Source organism: Chiloscyllium plagiosum, chromosome 11 (assembly GCF_004010195.1).
Source record: "Chiloscyllium plagiosum isolate BGI_BamShark_2017 chromosome 11, ASM401019v2, whole genome shotgun sequence".
Taxonomy (NCBI): Eukaryota; Metazoa; Chordata; class Chondrichthyes; order Orectolobiformes; family Hemiscylliidae; genus Chiloscyllium; species Chiloscyllium plagiosum.
Genome location: NC_057720.1, coordinates 86,382,943 through 86,407,154, shown reverse-complemented (window position 1 = coordinate 86,407,154; position 24,212 = coordinate 86,382,943). Strand labels below are relative to the sequence as shown.

Genomic DNA, 24,212 nt, shown 5'->3' with positions numbered 1-24,212 from the left:
CCATACCAGCTCACTCAAACCCACGCCACACTAAAACCCAACCTACACTCAAACCTACTCCGCACGCAAACCCACCCACACTCAGATCCATCCCACACTCAAACCAAGCTCACACGCAAACCTAACCCGCACACAAACACCCTCCACACTCAGACCCAGCTCACACGCAAACCCACTCCACACTCACATCCACCCCAAACTCACACTCACCCCATACTTCGACCCGCATTTGTCAAGCTTCTGAAGATTTGAGCATTGACTACCCTGCTTGAATGTCAAATATCCTTTGGTACTTTCTCAAAGCAAAACAGCAATCCAATCTTTAAGCCTTAATTCAACATTACTCAATGAGTTTGTGGGTTATCATCACGCTGATGGCGACAGAATGTTGCTGTGGACAGATGAGCTTCGGCCTTTCGTACATCACAATAGATACCTTTCAAAAACAAATCTACTGGCATCAGCTGATACGTGAACCCTTAAAGCTTCAAACAATCCCTTTATGGTATTGCTGATTTATAAGCCAGAATGAACAGTAATTAATTGGGTGTGTAGCAATATGGAGCATCCTGAGGTGGTGAAAAGCACTGTATTATACAAAACTGTCTTTAAGTCCCACATTTGTAGTGCTCTAACCAGCCCAGAAGGGAGAGGGGGTGGTCATCCTCAATGGGATATGTTGGGCTGGGGGTAAGAGTGGGCAACTGAGAGCTGGAATCTCCCATGCTGCACTCTAGATGGCTGTAGCAGCCCACACCCCTACAGGGAGCATGCTCCCAGCTGGACGAGTGATGTGCTATTTGCCAGAGCTCTGTTCTCATCAGCTTTGAAGATTTTCACTTGTTAAATGCTCCTGAGAGGGTAGTAAAGTCTTCTGGATTTATCCGAGTGGGATCCAGACAACAGGATCAGGGCAGCATGGTGGCTCAGTGGTTAGTACACTGCCTCACAGCACCAGGAACCCGGGTTCGATTCCAATCTCGGACGACTGTCTGTGTGGAGTTTGCACATTCTCCCCGTGTCTGCGTGGGTTTCTTCCGGGTGCTCCGGTGTCCTCCCACAATCCAAAGATATGCAGGTTAAGGTGAATTGGCCATGCTAAATTGTCCATAGTGTTCAGGGATGTGTAGGTTAGGTGCAATAGTCAGGGGTAAATATAGAGTAATAGGGAAATGGGTCTGGGTGGTTTACTCTTCAAAGGGTTGATGTGGACTTATTGGGTTGAAGAGCCTGTCCCATTCTGTAGGGATTCTATGATTGTATGAACAAATGTATAGATTTCTCAACAGTTTGGCTTTGAGGCAACTGAGTATAAGTGCTGGATGTCAGCACCATCAAATATATTGCTGACTATAAATAGGTTTACACTGAGAAATATGGTACGGTGGTATTTGGCAATACCTCACAACTGAAGAAAAAGCCTACATAGAGTCTCTATAGTGTAGAAGCATGCCATTCAGCCCATCGAGTCCAAGATAAAACCTGGGTTAGCTCCTTACAGTACTGACAACACCAACCCTCTGAAGAGCATCCCACTCAGACACACCCTCCCTCCTCCATCCCTGTAACCCTGCATTTCCCATGGTTAAACCATCTAACTTGCACACGATGGACAATTTAGCATGGCCAATCCACTTAAACTGCACATCATTGGGCTGTGGGAGGGAAACTGGAGCACCCGGTGGAAACCCATGCAGACACTGGGGAGACTGTGCAAACTCCACACAAGGCACTCACCCGAGTTTGGAATCGAACCCCGGTGCCTAGCGCTGTGAAACAGCACCCTACTGCCTATTTATGTGTGACTACAAAATTCTTTATCCATCAACAACTTAATGTCAGTATTTGACAACACAGTTTCTTAAAAGGATGACTATTTGGTGCAGTTTAGCTCAGCTAAGAAAAATCTTAGTCTCCTTTTACAGCATCTTCCTCAATGACTGCTGGCATTTTCCTGTACTGGCCTACTTTGAAGTCCATTGCTTGCGCTGTTTACCCCATGTGAAATGTTCTCCTGTAGCAGGCCTCAATTCGAGTATCAATGTGACAAACTGTTGTCATTCTCAGAATAAAGGGTGCATACTATATAACCACACAGAGTTTCTGTTTGATAATGCTAGCTGTGATTCTGCAAGATTTGTTACGGTTTTGGGGTTAATTAGAGTAACTCTGTGTAGTTCTTGTTTACTAAGCAGGGGATGCACCATTCATTGTGTGAGATCGCTGTTATCCAGAGGTGTAAGGGTTACTCACAAAGTACCTGTCTCCAGTTGCTGCTTATTCAGTTGTGCAAGGGGCTAACCCAGATTTTGCTGGATGCAGCTCATCTGTGTAATTTCAGGATAGGGGCTAATAAACATTCTTGTAAAATTAAACCTCTGATGCCTCACATATTTCAACACAAACACAGTATGCCATTTCAAGGAACGATGGTGTTTAATGCTAAGATTCTGTGCAGCGATACAAGCCTTTAATGGTGGGACCAAATGCACTGGAGAGCTCAGAGCAGAAACCACTGCTCAGCTCGCTATTAGTGGGAATACTTTTGTAAAAGCAGACATCAGCTACAAACTGGGGCTGTGAAAGAGGGGGAGGAAGTGTTCACCTTGTTACTTACTTGTGTACTTGTGAACACCCTGTCAAAACCACAATCAAACTTAAGGTCTGTAAAAATATTCTCTTTCTCTGGTCATCATTTTGGTCAAGGCTGGGCTCATCTTTGGAACTTGCCCCACCTCAGTCCAATCATTGGAGACCATCCGCGGCCGTACTGATCAGGCACTCCAGCCTAGGTTTAAAAAACACATGCAAAACTTCTGTTCTGCTTCACGGTGCATGGAGAGACAGGCTGTCGGGGTTATTATATGGAACTGAGGAATGGTGGAGTACAGCGCAGGGAAAGAAGAGCTGCCTTTCCCCACTGGCCCCTTGGAGGCTGCTCCTACATCATATAGCAGCTGCCCGCTCCCAGCCACACCCCTCTGCCCGGGAAATGACTAAGTACCTGGTGAAACGGCATGGCGAGTGCTGAGTTGGATGAACATAGAACAAACATAGAACAGTACAGCACAGGAATGGGCCCTTTGGTCCACGATGTTGTGCCGAACATGACACCAAATTAAACTAAACTCTTCTGCCGGCCCATGGTCCATATCCCTCCATTCCTTGCATATGCATGTGCTTATCTATAAGTCCCTTAAATGCCAATTGGATCTGCCTCTACCACCAACCCTGGCAACACATTCCACACTCCTACCAGTCTCTGTGTTAAAAAAAAGTGCCCCTCACATCTCCTTTGAACTTTCCGCCTCTCACCCTAAATGCTGGGTGCCTGACATACTGGCAGACAGTCCAGCAAAGACAACATCAAGCAACGATGGTTAGGCACTGCCAAGCTCAGGACTTAATCATCTATAGGTTACGGAAAGTGGCTACCAAGGAACGCAAGGGGAACCCACAGTTTTGGGGTCAGTTCAGGATTGTGCAAGTGATACCACTTTTAGACTGCAGCTCCCCTTTCAGGCAAGATCAGTGTCAAGTGCTCAGCCCCAGGGTCCCCTGCTTACCCACCGATGAGGGGATGGAGATGGGATATATTTACTGACACTCTCCCTCCGGATTAACAATGTGAAACCCCAGGCCCTTCTGAAACCGCAAGTCTCCAAGTGAGGAACTCAGGGCACACAAAGGAAATTAGCAGTAAAAATATACTCTGACAAGCAGGGCCAACAAAACATTTCATCACCTGCACAAACACAGTTTTCTCAAACCTCCTTCCAATCCTCAGCATAGTTAATTGCTTCTGTATTTGGAGGGCAGTCAAGTAGAGATCTGCACAAGGACGTTTAAATCCCCAGTTTATTGCTCATATGTTTTGGTTGTAGCGCAGTTGTACTTGGCAAGAGATAAAGTGTTTAGAATTTTGAAAACTATTAAAGGCTTGTTTGCATGACCTCTCCTCCAAAGTAAATCACTTACCACTGTGAAAAGGCTCCATCCTGGTCTGAATGGATCAGGTATGTCCGTGCATGTATATGTTGGAGAAGGCTGTGTGTGTCTCACTGGCAGAGTCCTGTACTGTAACTGAGCAAGTGGCCAATCTGAGTTTTCCAGTGTCTGCACATTTTTTAGATCAATGGTGAGCCTGCATTTTAGATGTGAATGATGTATTTAAATTGGTTTGCCCTTTAATTATACTCCTTTGCCACCTCCTCTACGCCTATGATGCACTGTTTACCAGTTCACAGTGAGAAAATCCCCTTTTATGCATTCCTTTATTCAAACTGTGCAAATATCTGGATTCTGCTTCACCTTCCAGTCCCTATGTTTGCTCAGATATGGAGGAAGAATCTGAATTTGACTCGGCTCCCAGTAAAGTTCAATAATTCTAAGGATATTCTAAAGTTATGAGTGCTTGTGCATGCATGTCTCTGGAATAAGCATGACTCATTTCCAAAGTGAAAATCACTGCCTTTGAGTCATGCCCGAGTGTATTGTCAACGTGTGTTGTGTATGCAAACAGTTATAAACATAACTGACTCACCCTCAAGTTCAGTGCAATAACAGTGACTGCCTCAGCAGCAGAGAGTGTAATGTCACGGGCCACGTGCACGATAGCCATAAATTTGACGGGTGCACGTCAGCAAGAGAGACAGTGGTAACTTTTAAACACCTTTACCCGTGGTAGTAGGTAGGCTGAATGTGCAGACCTCTAACTGGGTCAGGAATATAGGGTGTCTAACAGACTAAATGTCAGGGGAAATGGGCCAAAGAATTGTAATGCTTAGGAGACATATGTTTTTTTTTGAAAGCCTGCTGCCAAATCACCCATTTGACAAATTGAATCATTAATTAATTAGGGACAGTGCAACAGTAAGAAAAGGGAAGGGTAGAGAACAAGGGAGGGACTAGAGTTGTAGAGATGTACAGCACAGAAACAGACCTTTCAATGGAACTCATCCATGCCAACCAGATATCCTAAACTGATCTAGTCCCATGTGCCAGCATTTGGCGCAAATCCCTCTAAACCCTTCCTATTCATATACCCATCCAGATGCCTACTAAATGCTCTAATTGTACCAGCCTCTACCACCTCCTCTGGCAGCTCATTCCAGACACACACCACCCTCTGCATGAAAACGTTGACCCTTAGATCCCTTTTATATCTTTCCCCTCTCACCTTAAACTTGTGCCCTCTAGTTTTGGACATCCTTACCTTGGGGACCAAATCAAAGTGGAATCAGGAGACATGTGATATTTTATTTTGATATGATATACGTGATATTCCCAACAGGTATGAATCATTCTCCACTTCATTATAATTGTTCCTATAATCATCAATACATTTCATCACCAGTAACAGCTCTCTTCAGAGTCAGTTGACTGGCATTAATAAGGGTGCCTACAATTACTTATCACATTGTTGCAAAGTCTTGTTCTACTTTATTTGAGCTCACTTCATGTCGTTAAGAGATTCCCCACTTTCTTTAGTGACCTTACTTTGACATTGTAAACCAAGTTTGTGTTTCTCTGTTGGCAGAGGTTATTTCTTGACTGGCAGTAACTTGGAAAATAACCTTTCTTTGGACACTCAGAACTGTCCTATATTCATATTGATCATTTGTGATGACTCAGTGACAGAAGAAGCCATTTTACCAGCAATGGCCACAAGCGTCTACCGGACAATGTGGAAAATTGTCCAGATGTACCCTGTGCACAAAAGTAGGACAAATCCACCCCAGCCAATTACCACCCCATCAGTCTACTCTCGATCATCACGGTGCTATTGGGTGCTGCAACACAAACACAGAAAGAGATAGAGAGAGGGAGAGACAAACAAAGAGGTGGCTGATGATAAACAAAGGGAGAGACATTATACCTCGGTGAGGATGCTAATGAGAAGTGTAAATGTTTGAAATTGAGTTGCTGAACTGGCAGCCCATACTCAACAGGACTTAGGGGTGGGGAGGGGTAGAATGGAACTTGCTCACCAATACCCTGCTCTGTTACGCCCAGTCTGATTCTGCCTGGACCACTCAACTCCTGACCTCATTACAGCCTTGGTTCAAACAAGGGCAAAAAGCTGAATTCCAGAGGTGAGGTGAGAGTGACAGAGTGTAATGTGAAGGAACTCTCACAAAAACTAAAGGCCACAGGAATCCGGAGGAAACTCTCTGCTGATCAGAATTGCACAAAGGAAGAAGGTGGTGGTTGTTGGGGTCAGTCATCCAGAACATTCCTCAGAGTGGTGTCCTCAGTCCAACCATCTTCAGCCACGTCATCAATGACGTTCCCTCCATCATAACGTCAGAAGTGGGGATGTTCGTTAATGATTGCACAATGTTCAGCACCATTCGTGACTACTCAGATACTGAAGCGGTCCGCATTCAAATGCAGCAAGACTGGGACAATATCCAGGCTTGGGCTAACATCCATGCTGTATAAGTGGCAAGAAATGACCAACGCTATTAAAGAAGGAATCTAACCATTGCCCATTCAATGGCATTATCATCACTGAAACTTCCACTATCAACATCCTAAGGATTAACATTGACTAGAAGCTGAAATAGACTAGCCACATAAATGCTGTGATTACAAGAACAGGTCACAATCTAGGAACACTGTGGCACGTAATTCACCTCCTGACTCCCCAAAGCCTGTCCACCGCCTACAAGCCAGAGGTGTGATGGAATGTGTCCCATTTGCCTGGATGGAGGCAGCTCCAATAACACTCAAGAAGCTTGACAGTACCCCCAACACCACAACAGTTGTGTCTGAGGGATTTCTGAAATGGAGAGCAGTAATGAAATGCAGGGTTCTTCCTTCTGATAACCGCAAACGAACACCCTCTGATCACTACAGATCCCATCGGAGATGACACCAGGTCAGCTTGACTTAAAATCCCAACATGGTCTACGACTCTATACATGATGAGAATTTGGTGTAGAGTGAGAGCTGGGTAAGGGTGTACTGTACAAAGAGAAAACGCAGAACAAGAAAAGACCCAGTTGTGCAATCTGACTACTGTTCCTTTCCTGGACAGATTCCAGCACAAATGCAACATATCTGGAATTCATCACATCAACAAATTTAGCCATAAATTCCGTTTGGTTTTCACCAGGCCCCCCACCAAGAGAAAGAATCAAAGTGGCCACTTTAAACCACTTCCACTACTGATGTTCCACCAGTCTCCTGAAGTGATCAAGGAAGATGTAGAGAGTCCCAAGGAATGTCAACATTTACATATCTTTGGGAGACCTTAGCTAGATGGAACACATCTCCACAGTGCTCCAGGACAGGATAGGGAGGAAGTGAGTGGGGGCTTGGATAACATTTTCAGGAGCTTTGATAAACCAGACGACCTGGGCTTTCCACTTCCCGCAACTTCTAGACCTGATTAAGTATGACAACAGCAAAGCAAACTTGTCCCCAAACATCAAAGTCAATGCAAAATGCTACAGATGTTCAAAAGATGAAACAGCGACACAAACTGGCGGAAATGCCCAACTAGTCAGCCTGACATGAGGGAAGAGATTAACAGAGCTAATGTTACCAATCACTGACCTTGAAGGTCAATGGTGAAAGGTTACCAATCTGAAACATTATCTCTTTTACTCTCACGACTAATGATGCCTGACCTACACAAGCACTTCCCGCAGTCATTAGCCCAACCACCGGTGAACATGATGCTGATTAAACTTTGGGGACAAAACCTAACAGTGTGATGATTGGGATAAAAGGACTTGATACTACACTGTTAATGAGGCAAACCAGTGTAGGTTTAGCCGAGGGGCAAACATTGGTCTCAGTTTCAGTCCAATCTTAAAATCCATGCTTACTCCAACCAACAAACAAACTGTTCCTGAGCCAGGTAGCTGGGGAAAGTTGGCAGGGAAATCGGTTCAGTGAGCCTGTCCTCAAATTTATGATGTGCGATCAGATGGTCGCACCCCTAACCACTGTGTCCACAGGTCACAGATTCAATTCCTCGAGAGAGAGAGAGAGGAACACAAAATCTGCGGGAGTATTCCTACACTGCAGGATCAGTGCTGTCATTTTCCTGGGGAGATGTAAGGCCTGTTGACCCTCTCAGATGGTTGTAAAAGGACTCAATTATACAGCAGGGTGGTTCACCCTGCTAGACTAACCAATAGTTAACCCTCAACTGACATCGTTTAAACAAATGACTTGGCCGTTATCACTTTACTATTTGTGGAGCGTTGTTGTGTAACTGTGAGGTTTACTATGGTACAAGGTCTTTTCTTTTGTTTAGCCCAATTTGAAACCATTCTGGATCACTGGTAAAATGTTTACTGCTTCCTGTTTCTTTAACGGCTCAGACTAAAAAGGGGCCTTAACAAACAAAAGCTCCTGCTCATTTGTCTGAGCTGACCACACACTTTGCTCTGTCTGACTTGTTCACTGCCGGAGGGCTTCGGGTACAAGGACGTGAGCAGCGTTTCTGAGGAAGAATGCGGTCCCTCTGCTTGATCACTTAATCAGCACCATGGCCAGCTCCAGTGACATTAATGAAAAGTCAGTAAATAAAATCAGCTGGCTCCCTGCCTTCAGAACTCTGCAAAATGCCAAGATAGCTCCAATTATTTTTGGCAGGCGCAGCGATCTAGATAGTAAGGATTTCAACAGAGCAGTCATGTCACTGTGTCACAATGTCTAAGATGCTTCTGTTTGGAAGAGACTTTGAACCAAAGCCCCATTCTCCCTTTGCTTTAAAACTCCCATGTTTCTATCTGGAAGATGAGTGAAAGAGGTGCTCCCTGATGACCAACATCTACTTCTCAATCAATATTTCTGAGACACATTAGCGAATGTGGGAACTTGCTGTACATAAACTGGCTACTGGGTTTCACATGGAAACACAAATGGTTCTGCTCCAGGATTCTACTTTGAGCAGTCAGATACTGTTTGGTAACAACTCACCTGTTTTCTCCTGCATTCTAAATCAGGTTAAATAAACACCAGGCCTTTGAAAGATCTCTGCATTTCATTTATGTTTATTTGCATAGCTGGGAGTATCAATATAACATCAAGCAGGTGTATAGTTTAAAAATAGCCAACAGGGTCCCAGGTTCAATTCCAGCTTTGGGTGACTGTGTGGAGTTTGCACATTCTCCCCTCTGCGTGGGTTTCCTCCCATAATCCAAAGATGTGCAGGTCAGGTGAATTGGCCACACTAAATTGCCCGTAGTGTTAGGTGCATTAGTCAGAGGGAAATGCGGCTGGGTGGGTTACTCTTTAGAGGGTCGGTGTGGACTGGTTGGGCCGAAGGGCCTGTTTCCACACTGTAAGGAATCTAATCTAAAGAACAGCTGCCTGAAAGATAGGAAGTCCAAATAATGCAACACTCTATACGGGAACAAAAACAAAAATTGCTAGCAAATGTTAGCAGGTCTGGCAGCATCTATGGAGAGAAAGCAAAGTCAATGTTTTCAGATCCAGCTACCCTTCTTCAGAAGTTTAGAGTCACTAAACCCGAAACATTAACTCTGATTTCTCTCCACTGATGCTGCCAGATCTGCTGGGCTTTTCCAGCGATATCTGTTTTCAAATTTCAGATATCTGCAGTTCTTTCATTTTTGTTTTACACGATTAGTGAACCACTAAGGTCTGAACTGGCAACAGGTCTCACAGCCACACGTTTCAGCGTCAACCAAAGTTGAAATTGCAATGTGGTTGTGCCCGTCTCAAGAACTGAGTTTGCCCTGTCCTGTGTCACAAGGATGGGACTGAACATGCCTCAAATCATTCATCTTCAGATGGAAAACCATTTAGTAGAGCCTGAGTCACAGGGCACATCCACTTCACAATTGGCCAATTCACATTTCTCAACAACCGCTGATAATAAGAGGTGCCATTTGTTTCAAAACTCAATTCCTCAAAATTAATTCAAATCCACCTTGCCCAATGGCTGGGAGAGGAGGGGATGGTGCTGCAGGGAGGGTGGGTCATTACAAATTACACAGGTGCCCTGGAATGGAGGCCAGGAGTCGACCCGTCCCAATTCCAAGCCCCTCAACTGCACAAATCTGTCCTCCCAAAGTCAGCTGACCCCGTACCACAAAGCCCGCTCAGTGCGTTGACTACATCAGGAAAAGGTGTGAAAATTCCCCACCCAGAATAGACTGGGGTAGGGGGGAATGGAATCGAGCAGCCGGACAAGGCCTGGAAAGATAGGTTTGCATTGGCCTTTCCACTTGGAGACAGCATCAAGGGGTAGAGGCCCACAGGAAGGCCTGAGCCTCCATTGTTCATCCTCCCTACTATCCTCATTCTCTGCTTGGCCATGGATACTCAACAACACAGTCCCCAATAGCTGATCCCAGCAGCAATCCAGCCTCAGTGGGAGGGGGAAAGAGAGGTTAGGTGAAACGCCCCCAATCTTTCCCATCAGATTACAGGGAAGGTCAGTGAAATGAAAAACAAGTCCCAGCAATTAAGATACCTACAAAAAACAAAAAATCATGACGGCTAAATGTAAAGGTGATATTATAACGCATGCAACTTAACAATTCCATGTTAGCATTTCTCGAGTGTTGGAGGTTTCACTCAAGGATGTGTGGCGGATATGATTTCTTGCATTAACAATATTGAATGTTTTAGTTGGTTTGTAACAATCGCTGTTGATAAAATGATAACACAAGGTGTTGCCCATTGTAAAGTAGTTGGAATAGTGTTAGCTGTGACACAGGAGGTAGCAGCATTGCCTCAGAGTGAGCATGTTCTGGGTTCAGGCACCACTCCAATACACAGGCACAAATACCAGGTGTCACGCTGCCGTGCAAACCTGCGCAAAAGCGCACAGAAACTGCAATGGGACAAGGAGGGGATAATCAGATTCCCATGTGTGGATCAGAGATTCCTATCAGACTGGATCCTGGTGCAATTCACCTGCGCTTCTCCAAAGTGGTGCTGCAGGGCAACAGCCTGAGGGGGCAGATAGGGCACAGTCTGGACATGGTCTTTAAGATAGCCCAGGGACGGTCCAGAAGACAGGCAGACGCAGTGACCTACAAGATTAACTGTGGCAGTCAGCCATACAGTCAAGGAAGAGAGAGCAAGGGAAAGAATGTGTGGAAGAGAGAGAGAAATAAAGAAAGAGTGAAAATGAGAGTCAGCAAGAAAAAGAAAATGAGAGGGAGGAAAGTGAGAGAATGAGTGAGAAGGAGAGAGGGGGGAAGACAATGAGAGAGAGAAAGAGAAAGACAAGAGAGAGCAAGAGAGAGAGCACGCCATCTGGGGGGGAGAAGGGCGTGTTGCACTGTCTGGGGACACACATGGCACTATTCAGACACAGTCAATGTTTCTGTAATGTCAACGTCCTGACTCCACAAGTTGAATACTTTGATCATTCTGAACTCTTCATTTAACTAAAGTCTTAACTAAAGACATGAACATGCGTTTTAATGCTAATAAAAGCAACACTTTGGAAACTAAAAAATAGATTCTTGGTTGATTATCAATTCTGATTAAACTAAAACATAAAACAAACGCAGTATAGGCAAGTTCCATTGAGAAGACTTCCCAGACTGTTAACCACACTGAGGCTTTGTCCTGTTCAATACTGTCAGCCATGAACACTTCACATCTTGACAGGTTGGAAGGACAGAGCTGTCTTGCTCTACAGTTTATGACATTGAGGAGTTTCAGGACAGCCCGAGGTTCTATAATTAGAATCCCTACAGTGTGGGAACAGGCATTTTGCCCAAATAGTCCACACTGACCCTCTGAACAGTAACCCACCCAGACCCATTCGGCTGCACATATCACTCTACATTTCCCCTAATTAATGCACCTAGCCTACACATCCCTGAACACTATAGGCAATTTAGCATGACCAATTCACCTAACTTGCACATCTTTGGACTGTGGGAGGAAACCCACATAGACACGGGGAGAATGTGCAAACTCCACACAGACAGTCGCCTGAGGCTGGTATTGAACCCAGGTCCCTGGCATTCTGAGGCAGCAGTGCTAACCACTGAGCCACCGTGCATGCTATCCTTTTAGGAAGCTGTGTTCAAATCAGCATTGGCCAATCGAAGGGAACTCTCCTCTTCTCTGATGCTACAAAAGAGCATCTTATCAAGATGGAAGATGAAAAGAACAGATGGTGTGAGAAATTAAAGTTTCACACTGGCATATCTCTGAAAAAGTTGATAAGGCAGCCAACATAATCGAAAACCCTTCCCACCCCGGTTATAACCTCTTCTGTCAGGCAGAAGACAAAAAAAGCTTAAACATGCATACCAGCAGGTTCAAGGACAGCTTCTTCCCCGCTGTTCTTAGACTTCTGAATGGACCTCTCACATTTTAAATCTAACGTTGATCTTGCTTTTTGTCCACCTTCTGTGCAGCCATACATTTGTACGCTTCGCTCTGCTCGATCACCTTACGTTATGTATATTTTTGTATGTTATGATCTGCCTCTATGGCACACTAAACAAAACTTATCACTGTACTTAGGTACATGTGACAACAATAAACTAAATCAAATCGAATGAACACCAAGTTTCAGCCCTCCTACGTTTAGAACATTCGAGGCTTCACTTGGAAATGCTCGTTGCTAAATATCCTGCAATTCCTAAAACTAACAAATGTGTATGTACAGCACTATACCAAAGACATCCCCCCAATTAAACAGCAGGGTCATTAGGGAATCCCTTCCCAATAGCACTGTAGGGTGTTCCCTGCAGCAGTTCAAAGACACAGCTCAATTCCAACGCAAGGACAACCAGTGAAGCTCACATTCCCGTGACTGAGTATTATACAAAAGAACAACTCCTACCTTTCTGGAGAGTCTGGGTCGAAACAGGTTTTCCTCACGTCTGTAATCGAGGGGTCGCAGCAATCACCATCGTCAAAGTCATCCAGGATGTTATTACACTCCATGTTGCAGACCCCGTCTCTCCTTTTCCAAACGTAGCACCTCCCCAGGAACCGACAGTCCCCTCCATCGTACCCGGTCAAGGGATGGTCGCACTCGGGGTCACAGTGGTCATTGCCGATCTTGCTCTTCTCGCAGTTGACCAGGATGACTCGGTTGCGGAGGGTGGTGTTGAGGACCTCGGCGACGCTGAGCTCCCACGTGATGTTGTACCTGCCGAAGGCCCTGTTCAGGGCCTGGTGTTGGAGCTCGATCTGCTCCCCGGAGACAGTGGGGTTGCGCCGCTGGTCATCATGAACATTGACTACTCGATAGCGGATGACCTTCTTGTCCCGGAGCGGCCAGTAACCGTTGTAGTTGCCAATGACGTCAACATTGTCGCAAACCGTCAGGCCACAAGCCAGAGGGCTCAGAGCAGACGTCAGTTTGGGCCGTGGAAGAAGCATCAGCTCCCAACTGGGGTAGTGACTGTCCTTATCCGGTATCCATTGGTCTTCCGTTTTAGAGAAATCTGCCTCCAAGACCAAGGAAGGATCTCCCACAGGAATACCTTGACGATAACTCCGCGTCAGCTCTTTCTGAGACTTTGCGGTCTTCCACAGGGCGAAGCTAGCCATGTAACCACGGAAACTATGCCCGTCCTGGGAGCTGTCCCCGCCGATCAGCAACGTCCTGCAGGAGCTCATGAAAGCGCTGTGCAGATCCCCCAGCTGGCCACCGGAGGCACCGACCCTGGCTCCATTGACGTACAGCATCATCCGCCGGCCATCGTAGGACACAGCCACACGCGTCCAGCTGTTGGCACGGTAACGCTGGTGGGCAAACACCACGGTGGCGTTCCTCGCTCGGTCTGTCCGGAGCAAGAAGAAGAAACGGGGATTCCTCCTTCCAGAATGTTCCACTGACCGAATGCCAACCATCCAGCCCTTCTCACTAAGAGAATAGGAGCAGTTGTCAAAAAGTCCTGCAAGAAAAGACAAGAGAAAATGCTCTTACACAGAGGTGTGGTGGGTTGGATTAGCAAAGGCAGCAGCATGTGCCACTCCCTGTCCAATATTCTCACTCATGGAAGAACATGCATTCACATAGTATCTTTCACAACCTCAGTGCTCCAGATACTGGCTTTAAATTAATTCTTCCCAGATCCAACAAGTCTCAGTGTAAAAGAGCAAGCTACCTGTACACATGCAACTCCCCACTCATGTCTCAAATTGCCTCACAGCCCAAAAGCCCTTCTTGGGTGAACAACGAAGGAAGTGCGGCAGCTCATTTAACACACAGCAAGATCCCACATCTGACCTGCTGTTTACTGATTGTGAATGAGGGATAAAGGTTGGCTAAGATGCTGGAAGATGCTCTCCTTAATGTGTAGATGTGTGCAGCTGAGATGGCTGGTACCTCTGTTTAAGGTTGGCAGTGTAGCACTCCCTCGGTACTCCATGGCAGTGCCAGCTTGAGATTTTGTGCCCACATTTCTGAAGTGACATAAACTTAAAACCTGTTAACTGAGAAGCCAGAGTTCTACCACTGCGGGACAGCCAACAACACAGGAATGGAATGCTGGCATTGAGAAACATTTGGCCTAGATACACAGAAGGACAATGGTCCCTCTGGCCTTTCCAAAGTCAAGTTGCAACTGGTGTTAGCAGCTTGCAATGTGTAATGAAAAGGTGGAAAAGCCCCAGGGTACAGGTTCACTATAGTGACAATTATTAAATTCATTTGAGCTCCATCGTTATCGGCTTTTCCCAAAACTGCAAAGAAGCAGACTTTTGCAGAGAATCATCGAAAGCTGGACAAAGATTCTGCCTTTAAGCGAGCTTTTGAAAACCTGGCATAACAGCAACTTCTCCATCTATGTTGCAAAGACCAAATGCAGTTGTCATTCTTGCCATCCAACCTTTTGGAAGGTTGGTCATGTTCCTACAAAGAGACAGATGATAGCAACTAAAACAATTTTGGGAATCAAAGTAGAAGTCAGGAAATTCATTTTTTGGAAAAGTGTCTGAGGTGCCCAAAGCAAAGCCTTGGAGTTAATGAAGAATTTTGATCCAAATTGCTGCCTCCAGTGATGGACTTGAAGATCAAGGGACAGCCGGTAAAGAAAGTGTAATGATTGTAAGTAATAAAGGCTAGCCCCCCCTTGCATTTAGTGAAGAGAGAGGCTATGCAATGAATTAAAAACTGGAAAACCCATTGAAGCAGAAAATAAGGAGGCATTGAAGATATAATGATATAAGATTGAAAACAGTGAATGATGAATGTGTGGAGATGGGGAAGCATTCGAAGCAGAAAATTAAAATCTTGTTTGGGTCGAATGAGTCCCTTCTTTGAACAGGATATCCCGTACAATGACGCTTCTGAAGAAAATGATTCAATTTGACTCAACTCTTTAAATCAGAAGCCAGTGGATTTATATCCTGTTCCAGAAAGTACTCACATATTTTTATATGACATGTAAGGTATAGGTAGATACAGAAATTTATAGGTTAAGCCTGAGAAGGGAATGGCTGTATTTTGAGTGTCCTTCAGTGAAAGCTGTATGCTGAGGGATTATTACCTGCTGTTTGTAAAACCTTTCAACAATAAAATAATTGTTCATGATGACCAATGCAACCTGACGTACTGTGCAATTTGAAAAGGTACATTGTAAATCTGAGATGTATGGACTTACTCATGGCATCTTAAACGTAATCTTGTTACAAGGTATTCCACCTCTGTGCACCTCATGGGAAGCCTGTGTTTGACTTCAGTTACACGCAAAGACGAGAGATATCAGTACTGTTTATCTTCGAGCATTTGAGATTTTTGCAGTGGTGTTGGAAATTAGCTTTGAGAGAGTAAAGAGAAACTGTTTCCACTGGTAGCAAAGTCAGTAACCACAGGACCCAGATTTCAGAGAACTGGCAACTGAACCTGGGGCGCTGTCAGCGAAACATTCTTTCAAACAGCAAGATGTTATGATGTAGAGTGTCCCACCTGAAAGTATGCTGGGAGTAGACTCAATTGTAATTTCTGAAAAGGAGAGCGGACAAATAAATGAAGAGAAAAAGTTTGCAAGGCTGCAAGTAAAGGATAGGGGAGTGGGATGAATTGGATAGTTGCTTTACAGATTTGCTGCTCTGCTTATCACCCGTTTCATTTTAGGATTCGCAATGGTACATTCAAACCTGAATACTTGAGGAGGGCTCTTGTAGCACAGAGGTAGTGCCCCTATCCCTAAACCAGCAGTCCCAGGTTCAAGTCCTATCTTGCTCCAGAGGTACAGAATAATCTTGCTGATCACAAAAATATCTACAAAGTCATGCGGAAGGACAGACCATTAGTGTGATAGCCGTGGAAGGGGAGTAAGCATTTGCTTTAAATTAAATGTTCTATATATGATCCCGTTAGAGCGCCATGATGGCTCAGTGGGTAGCAATATTGCCTTACTGTGCTGGGGATAAGCGTTTGGTTCCAGCCTCGGGTGACTGCCCATGTGGATTTCCTCTGGGTGCTGTGGTTCACTCCTACTCTCCAAAAGATGTGGTGGTTAGGTGGTGTGGTGATGCTAAGTTGGTCCATCGTGTCCAGGGATGTGCAGGCTAAGTGGATTTTAAGCCATGAGAAATATGGGGATAGGGCTGGGTCTGGTTGGGATACTGAGGTTCGGTGCAGACTCAACAAACCAAATGGCCTCTTTCCTATGATTCTATGACTGCCAACAAGACATCCAGGGATAACAGAAAACGCGGATTGATGATTCCTGTATGTGAAATCTAGGGAACAGGGAGAAACCCAGAGAGCTCAACTTTAGTGCAAAGAGTGTGATCCTCAGTGTGTAGCCTGGACAACCTTAGAGGTCTGACTGGTGCTCAGCAATCCATTAAGCTGACAGCAAATCCCCATGACACCACAGATAAGGCCCTTCCTCCTGCTGCTGGGTGTTGCCTGGATAGGTCAATCAAGCTCCCTCCTCGTTATAATTCACAGACGGCTACCTGCTGCAGAAACAACTTTCGACGTTTTCTCACACGCTGGTCCAAGCTTAAATTCCCTGCCGTACACAAAAGTGCACATTGCCGTGCTCTTTATCCACCTTCTACGGCCCTCCTCTCTCTCACACAGCTGGGCAGAACCAGAAAGTCAATACCCTTTTAGGAGTCACCCACTTCAGAACGGGATGAGGTGCAGTCTACTCCGTCGGAGGGTCATTAGCATTTGCCATTCTCTTCCCAAGAGGCTGGGTGATTCGAAACATTTAGGGCTGGATCAGACTTATCTTCATCCGTTAAGACAGTCAAGGAATGTAGGAGATGGAAATGTGTTGCTGGAAAAGCGCAGCAGGTCAGGCAGCATCTAGGGAACAGGAGAATCGATGTTTCGGGCATTAGCCCTTCTTCATTCCTGAAGAAGGGCTAATGCCCGAAACGTCGATTCTCCTGTTCCCTAGATGCTGCCTGACCTGCTGCGCTTTTCCAGCAACACATTTCCATCTCTGATCTCCAGCATCTGCAGACCTCACTTTCTCCTCAAGGAATATGGGAGCCAGGACTGAGAGTGATGTCCAGGCCACAAGCACACCCACTGGGTTTTTATTGAATGGGGCTGAATGAATTAGGCCTGATCCCCAGTTTTTCATTCCACCGTGAAATCCACCAAGCCCACTTCATAAGTCATTAACAAGGTGACAAGTAGTTAGACAGGATCAGATTGCAAAGCTCAGGCTGCATTCACTATAGAAGTGGAGCATGACGCCATTGCACTTTTCCAATGGCCAATGAAACTCCACAGTCTGTTTTTGGTTAAGGGAGGACTTCATCTGTATGTTCCAACTGTGTTTTCTGGATTGAGCACCTCACAAGTTTTGACACCAACTCACCCTCAGCAATTTGAAAGCCTCTATAATCCTAATTTGCCCGACGTCCAGTCCCAAAAACTTAAGCCAGAAGCACAAAATGAAACGTGATGAGCCTGATTTCTCTGGGCCGAGAGGCAGGGACAGCCCCCACCCTCTGTCCGCAGAGCGATCTCAGGACTCGTTCACCTCTTCCAGCAATTTTGAATTTGATTGTTGCCAGAACCTGGGTTGTTACATACCAAATACCCACAACAACCTGTCACTTATAATCAAGTCATACAGCATGGAAACAGACCCTTCGGTCCATCTCGTCCATGCCGGCCAAGTTTCCCAAACAAAATTGGTCCCACTTACCTGTGCTTGAGGGACAGGGTAAAGCTCAGACTGCTGTAGCTCTGATTTTCACACCAATTTAGTGCAGCTCTCAAAGCACAACGGAATTATCCCATAAACTTCATCCACAGCCGGAACCAGATTAGCCGTATTCCCACTGAACACTTGCCCTCTTTATAAAGGCTACATCAGAGTTGCCACGGTCGGCCATTTTGGGACAGTGATCATGGGCACTTGATCATGTCCTGCTTCAGATAGTTGAGCACAGAATCTAGACCGACACTGGAGGGCAGTACTGAAAGAATGCTGCAATGTACAAGGTGTCATTCTTCAGAGGATCTCTCAAACGGAGGCCAACACCTACCCTCTTGCATGGACACAAAACATCACATGTCAAGGAAAAGCAAGGAAGGCCTCTCAAGGCCCCAGCCCAGCAGCAAAGAGAGGCTTTTTTGAGGCTTGTCCTTATCTCTATTCAAGATGGCTCCCACAGGACAAGAGCAACTACTGCCCAAAAAGGACTGCATCACTGTGAACCTGTTTCTGAACGTCTGGAAATTGTAAACAGTGACTCAGAAACACGGATTCTTGCTTCAGTGATGAAATAATAGTTTGTCTCACTACTTCTAGTGCTACTTTTAGCCATGACGTGGAGGAGCTGGTGTTGGACTGGGATGGACAAAGTTAAAAACCAGACAATACCAGGTTATAATCCAACAGGTTTATTTGGAAGCACTAGCCTCAGAAACACGGATTCTTGCTTCAGTGATGAAATAATAGTTTGTCTCACTACTTCTAGTGCTACTTTTAGCCATGACGTGGAGGAGTGGTGTTGGACTGGGATGGACAAAGTTAAAAACCAGACAATACCAGGTTATAATCCAACAGTTTATTTGGAAGCATTAGCTTTCGGAGCCCTGCTCCTTCATCAGGAGCTGTGGAGCAGGACCATAAGACACAGAATCTATAGCAATAGATTAAAGTGTCATGCAACTGAAATGATATACTGAACAAACTTAGATTGCTGTTAAGTCTTTCATCTTTTAGAATGGATTGCAGGTTTTGGTTCATTAATATGTAAATTAATATGTAAGGTTTGGTCCATTAATATTTACATATTAATAAATCGAAACCTGCAACCCATTCTAAAAGATGAAAGAGTCAACAGCAATCTGAATTTGTTCAATATATCATTCAGTCAGTCGCATGAAACTGTAATCTTTTGCTATAAATTCTGTCCCTTATAGTCCTGTCCCACAGCTACCTGATGAAGGAGCAGTGCTCTGAAAGTTAGTGCTTCCAAATAAACCTGTTGGACTGTAACCTGGTGTAGTGTGATTTTTTTTTACTTGTAGCCTGGTAGCAGAAGGTACTGGTACCAGTGGCTCCCAACAGTTCTGAACGACTCAGCCCGGGGTGAAGTGGCTGCAGCTGGATAAGCCAAAAGGAGAAACAAGGAGATCTTTTGCCTGGCATCAGGCCTGTGGTCCTGTTACTCTTCCCCTGGCATCCTCTGAATGCCAACTCCAGACCGACCTTTTTCTCCCACGTGCCTTTTCCAGTCCCCCTAGTACTTCCTCACACTGTATACACTGTTCCCCCACCCACCCCCACCCCCCCATTGATGTCATACAGCTATCAAAAACAGTGGAGCTTTCCCCCAGCTTGGCTGACCAGGCAGGGTTTCCCCTTTAAGCAGGAAAGCCGAGGCTTCCCTGGAATACTAGCGGATATAATAAAACCGAGTAAGTCATAAAAGATCGCAGTATGTGAATCTCACCCGGGACGCACATTAAACAGGTTTCTCTCTGCAGGTACAGTCAGAGCTGGCAATTCTAGACCCTTAGTGCAAGCAATTCAAGATCTGGTTTCTCTGCGATTAATTATCCAAACATAACAAACCGTTCCCAAGTAAGGCCTCCCATGTTTACAAAACAGATTCAGGGCGAACCTACTACAATCGACCTCAATTCATCAGCGTCTGGAAAGCACTCGAATCCAATACCAGGGGTGGGAGGCGAGCCAGGAAATGTGTTTTCAATTGGCGTGCACTGAGATGAGCTCAAACAGGATTTCAAGTCACTGTTCCTGCAGCACTCACCAGTGTAGTTCTTATCGTGTTAAACGTCGCATACTTCCCATGCAAGGGTGGTGCACCGTCCGTACAGGAACATAAGCCTCAGCAAATTACGTTCCCTCCTTTCATTGCAAGACTAATGTAACTTGACCCATACAGACGTCCCAGTGCACAGTCAGTGTTTTGGAGATGACGGTGTTGGACTGGGGTGTACAAAGTTAAAAATCACACAACACCAGGATATTGTCCAACAGGTTTAACTGGAAGCACACTAGCTTTCGGAGCGACGCTCCTTCATCAGGTGATGTGGTCCACAACCATCTGATGAAGGAGCGGCGCTCTGAAAGCTAGTGTGTTTCCAATTAAAATTGTTGGACCATAACTTGGTATTGTGTGATTTTTAACTTTGTACAGTCAGTGTGTCAGACAATGGTCCTCACATAACAAGTCAGCAGTCAATCAGTCAACAATACCTAGGTATTGTGCCCTTCACCCTCATGAGGTTAGCAACAGCCAATCAATGAGGGACTAACCTGCCTTCTTGACCATTAGCACACATCAGTGACTTGATATAACGGGAGGACCTCTAAGGCCACTCGACAGGGCAGTCAAGAGTCAAACCGTGTCGGTGTGATGGCACCCATAGCCCAGAACAAGCTGGGGCAGGTTTTATATCTTTAAAAAAGGACATTGCTGTCAAAGTCTCAACTGGTTCATCAAATCTCACAGTTTCATGGTCACAGATGCCAGATTCATTTCTTCCACTGTTCATTTTTTTTCCAAAATAAACAGAATTCAAGTTCTCAAAATGTCTTCGATTCTCAAAGAACTCACTTTCACTGGAATATTACATCCAGACCTCTGGGCTCCACTCCATACCATTAATGTGCCCTGTATTGCCTTCACCCAATACATTATGAGGCAATGTGACCTGTATCTGATTGCTGGAATTCCCCTCCCCATGAGTACGGCTCACCCCTCAGTCTACAGTGGACAGTGTGTTCACTCGAGTACTTAGTGATGGTCAGTCACTACTGCACTGGGTATCCTCATCAGTCAGACAGCAGCGCTGAAGAGCGGACACAGTTGGGAGGCATAACTTTGGAGCTAATACTGGTCATTCACATAAGTGCCACATTTGTGAAGCTTAATGGTACAGATTCCTTGTTTTGCCAAAGGTAGACTGTGTGTTGAGGTGTGTGGGATTAATGAGGTCCACATTCAGTTACTCTGGCAAGGAACACGTGTTAATAAAAATTGAGAGGGGTAGGAGCACTATACAAGGGCTCAGTAGGCAACTGCATTGCTCCAGTGTGGCGCAGATCCAACTCCACGCAGGAAACCACCCAGCTTTGCTCCTGACCTGGTTCAGGAAAGTACTGGTGGAGAGGCTTCTGGGATGGAGGACAAGTGGGGATACACATGATACGCACTCCTGTTTGCACACATCAGGCAAGAGCAATATTGGCCACTTCTACAATGTCTCACTTGCTGAAACAACTCATTGCTCACAGATTAAGACTGCCCAGTTGCAAAAGGAGACCTCCCCACATGTTTGTGAGATGTCTAGAAGAAGATGGGTCAGCACTTTCAGGGAGTGTGTGAACTAAAACACAATGAAACAAAGTGCAGGATCGAGAACCAAGGATATGACCTCATGATGTGGGAGCAGGAGTAAGCCATTCAAGTCCATTGAATCTGCTCTGCCATTCACAAGACCATGGCTGATCTGATTATCCTCAACTCCACTTTCCGGCCCCCTTAATTCCCTGACCAATTATGAATCTACCTCAGCCTTGAATATTCTTAATGATCCAACCTCAATGGTAAGGAGTTCTACACAATCGCTACTCTCAGAAGAAAGTTGTAGAACCCCTACAGTGCGGAAAGAGGCCATTCGACCCAGCGGGTCTGCACTGACCCTCCGAAGAGCATCCCACCCAGACACACACCCCAGCCTCTCCCTTTAACCCTGCATTTCCCACGGTCAATCCATCTAACACGCACATCTTCGGGCTGTTGGGGGAAACCAGAGCACCCTGGAAGAAACCCACACAGAAGCAGGGAGAATGTGCAAACACCACACAGACATTTGCCCGAGGCTAGAATCGAACTTGGGTCCCTGGCACTGTGAGGCAGCAGTGCTAACCACTGAGCCACTGTGCAACCCTCACTCCTCCTCACCTCGGTCTTAAATGGGCAGCCCATTATTCTGAGATTCGAACCTTTTGTGCTAGATTCTTCCACAGGGGCCACTCTGCTCTGGTTTCTCTTCCATGTCAAACAGAGAAATCCAATAATAATTTCCAAAACTGATTATAAAAAAGAGTCAATTCCCCAACTGAGCTAACAGTGGGGGAGTGAATTGGTTGACACATTCAACCATTCAAAAAAGGAAAAATTAATCTATACCCAAGTGGTCTACGGTCTCTCCACTCTGCTCACTTTTATCAGACAAGGTTCCATTAACAGTGAATTGCTTAGTAATCAATAAAACATTGAATCTGAAGGTGCTGGTCAGTGACAATAATGCATTACTCTCTATACTTCCGTTGACTCTCCTCTCAGGTTGCCTGCATCAATGCTCCACTTGCACATTAAAACAGGAAGCAAGATTAGCTCCACTTCCTTTTCTCGTTTCTTGTGAGGTCTAGAAGGGCTCTGCAGAAGGACAACTGATATCCATTATTGAAAGGGTTAAATTATAAGGGTGGCTGACTGGATGTTCTTGTGGGTTTCACACCAGAAGGTGGAATAATTGAAACTGACAGCACTTAGTGCATTGGTGTGGAAAGAGTATCGAGTGTGCTGTGTATTAGAATGGGGCATGGAACCTTTTGGAATTCTGAGCTTTTGCATATAAGGTTATAATAGGGGTTCCATTCAATTTTATGCTGGCATACGAGATGGACCCTATTGAACTTGGAACTCTCTGTGTGCATTTTGGGTCATAGAAATCTCTGTCCAAAGGAAGGAATTCCTTTCCCTATTTTATCTGAAAGTAGGTTAACTAATCCTATTAATGCTCCGGCAGCTCCTACTCACAACACGTGCTGTAGCTCCCTGTCAAATGCGCACCGCACCAACTGTTCACTCCAAAGAAAATGCATTTTCCTTTTCTAAGAAAATTGATTTCCTTACTTTACCTGCGATTCTTTCGCATTAACTTCAAGACTGTTGTGATATAGCACTATGTTTCTGAAACATCTTTGATATCACTACAAAAAGAGACATACTTTTAAACTGATTTCACTTGCACGCATCAGGACAGACATAAGAATGCCAAATTTCAAAGGGGGCAGCAATTTATAGTGCATAAGAAAAGGTGCTGATCAGTCGACCCTGATTAGTTGATATGTGGCCATGGAGAATGTGCCAGGGAACTATCACTGAATTCCAAAAAGGCATAATGCCTGGGCAGATTCCTGTGTATGAATATACATATATATATATCGCTTCAAATAAGCCTCAGTGGACCACATTGGAAGTCCAAAAATCTTAAGTTAGTTTTTGGTATATCGTTTACACGAGATTGATTACAGAATCACATTGAACATTAGACATTATGTTCCAAGTTTTGCAAGCACAGACTGGTTGAGTGCAGTCAGACCTCTGACTATTGCAAACAGCAAAAGGAATGTGTCATTTACTACAGTCCACCTGTTAAGATGTACATCCTACATATCCTGCACCAGAATTTCATAAACCACACAGAGTCACAGTCATACCCTTCGGTCCAACCAGTCCATGCCGCCCCAACCAAAACTAGTCCCACCTGTCTGTGCATGGCCCATATCCCTCCAAACATTTCTTATTTGTGTACTTATCCAAGTGTCTTTTAAATGTTGTAACTGTACCCACATCCACCATTTCAACTGGAAGTTCATTCCACACATGAATCACTCTGTGTAAACAAAATTGCCCCACGTATCTTTTTTTAAATCTTTCTCCTCTCACCTTAAAAATATGCCACTGAGTCTTGAAATGTCCCACCCTCGGGGAAAATACCTTTACTATTCACTCTATCCGTGCCCCTCATGATTTTATAAACTTCTAAA

The 24,212-nt window shown here is 45.2% G+C and overlaps 1 protein-coding gene across 2 annotated transcripts in view; it reads right to left on the bottom strand.

Annotated features, from left to right (window-relative positions):
- LOC122554652 (pappalysin-2-like) overlaps positions 1 to 24,212 on the bottom strand; it is a 404,730-nt gene that overhangs the window by 340,453 nt on the left and 40,065 nt on the right. For both annotated transcript variants that reach the window (XR_006313051.1, XM_043700014.1), the window contains exon 2: positions 12,806 to 13,868. Coding sequence is in view for 1 of the 2 variants with exons in the window: in XM_043700014.1 (XP_043555949.1) it covers positions 12,806 to 13,868 (1,063 nt within the window). In the remaining variant the exon portion in view is untranslated. The remainder of the gene's footprint in view (positions 1 to 12,805; positions 13,869 to 24,212) is intronic.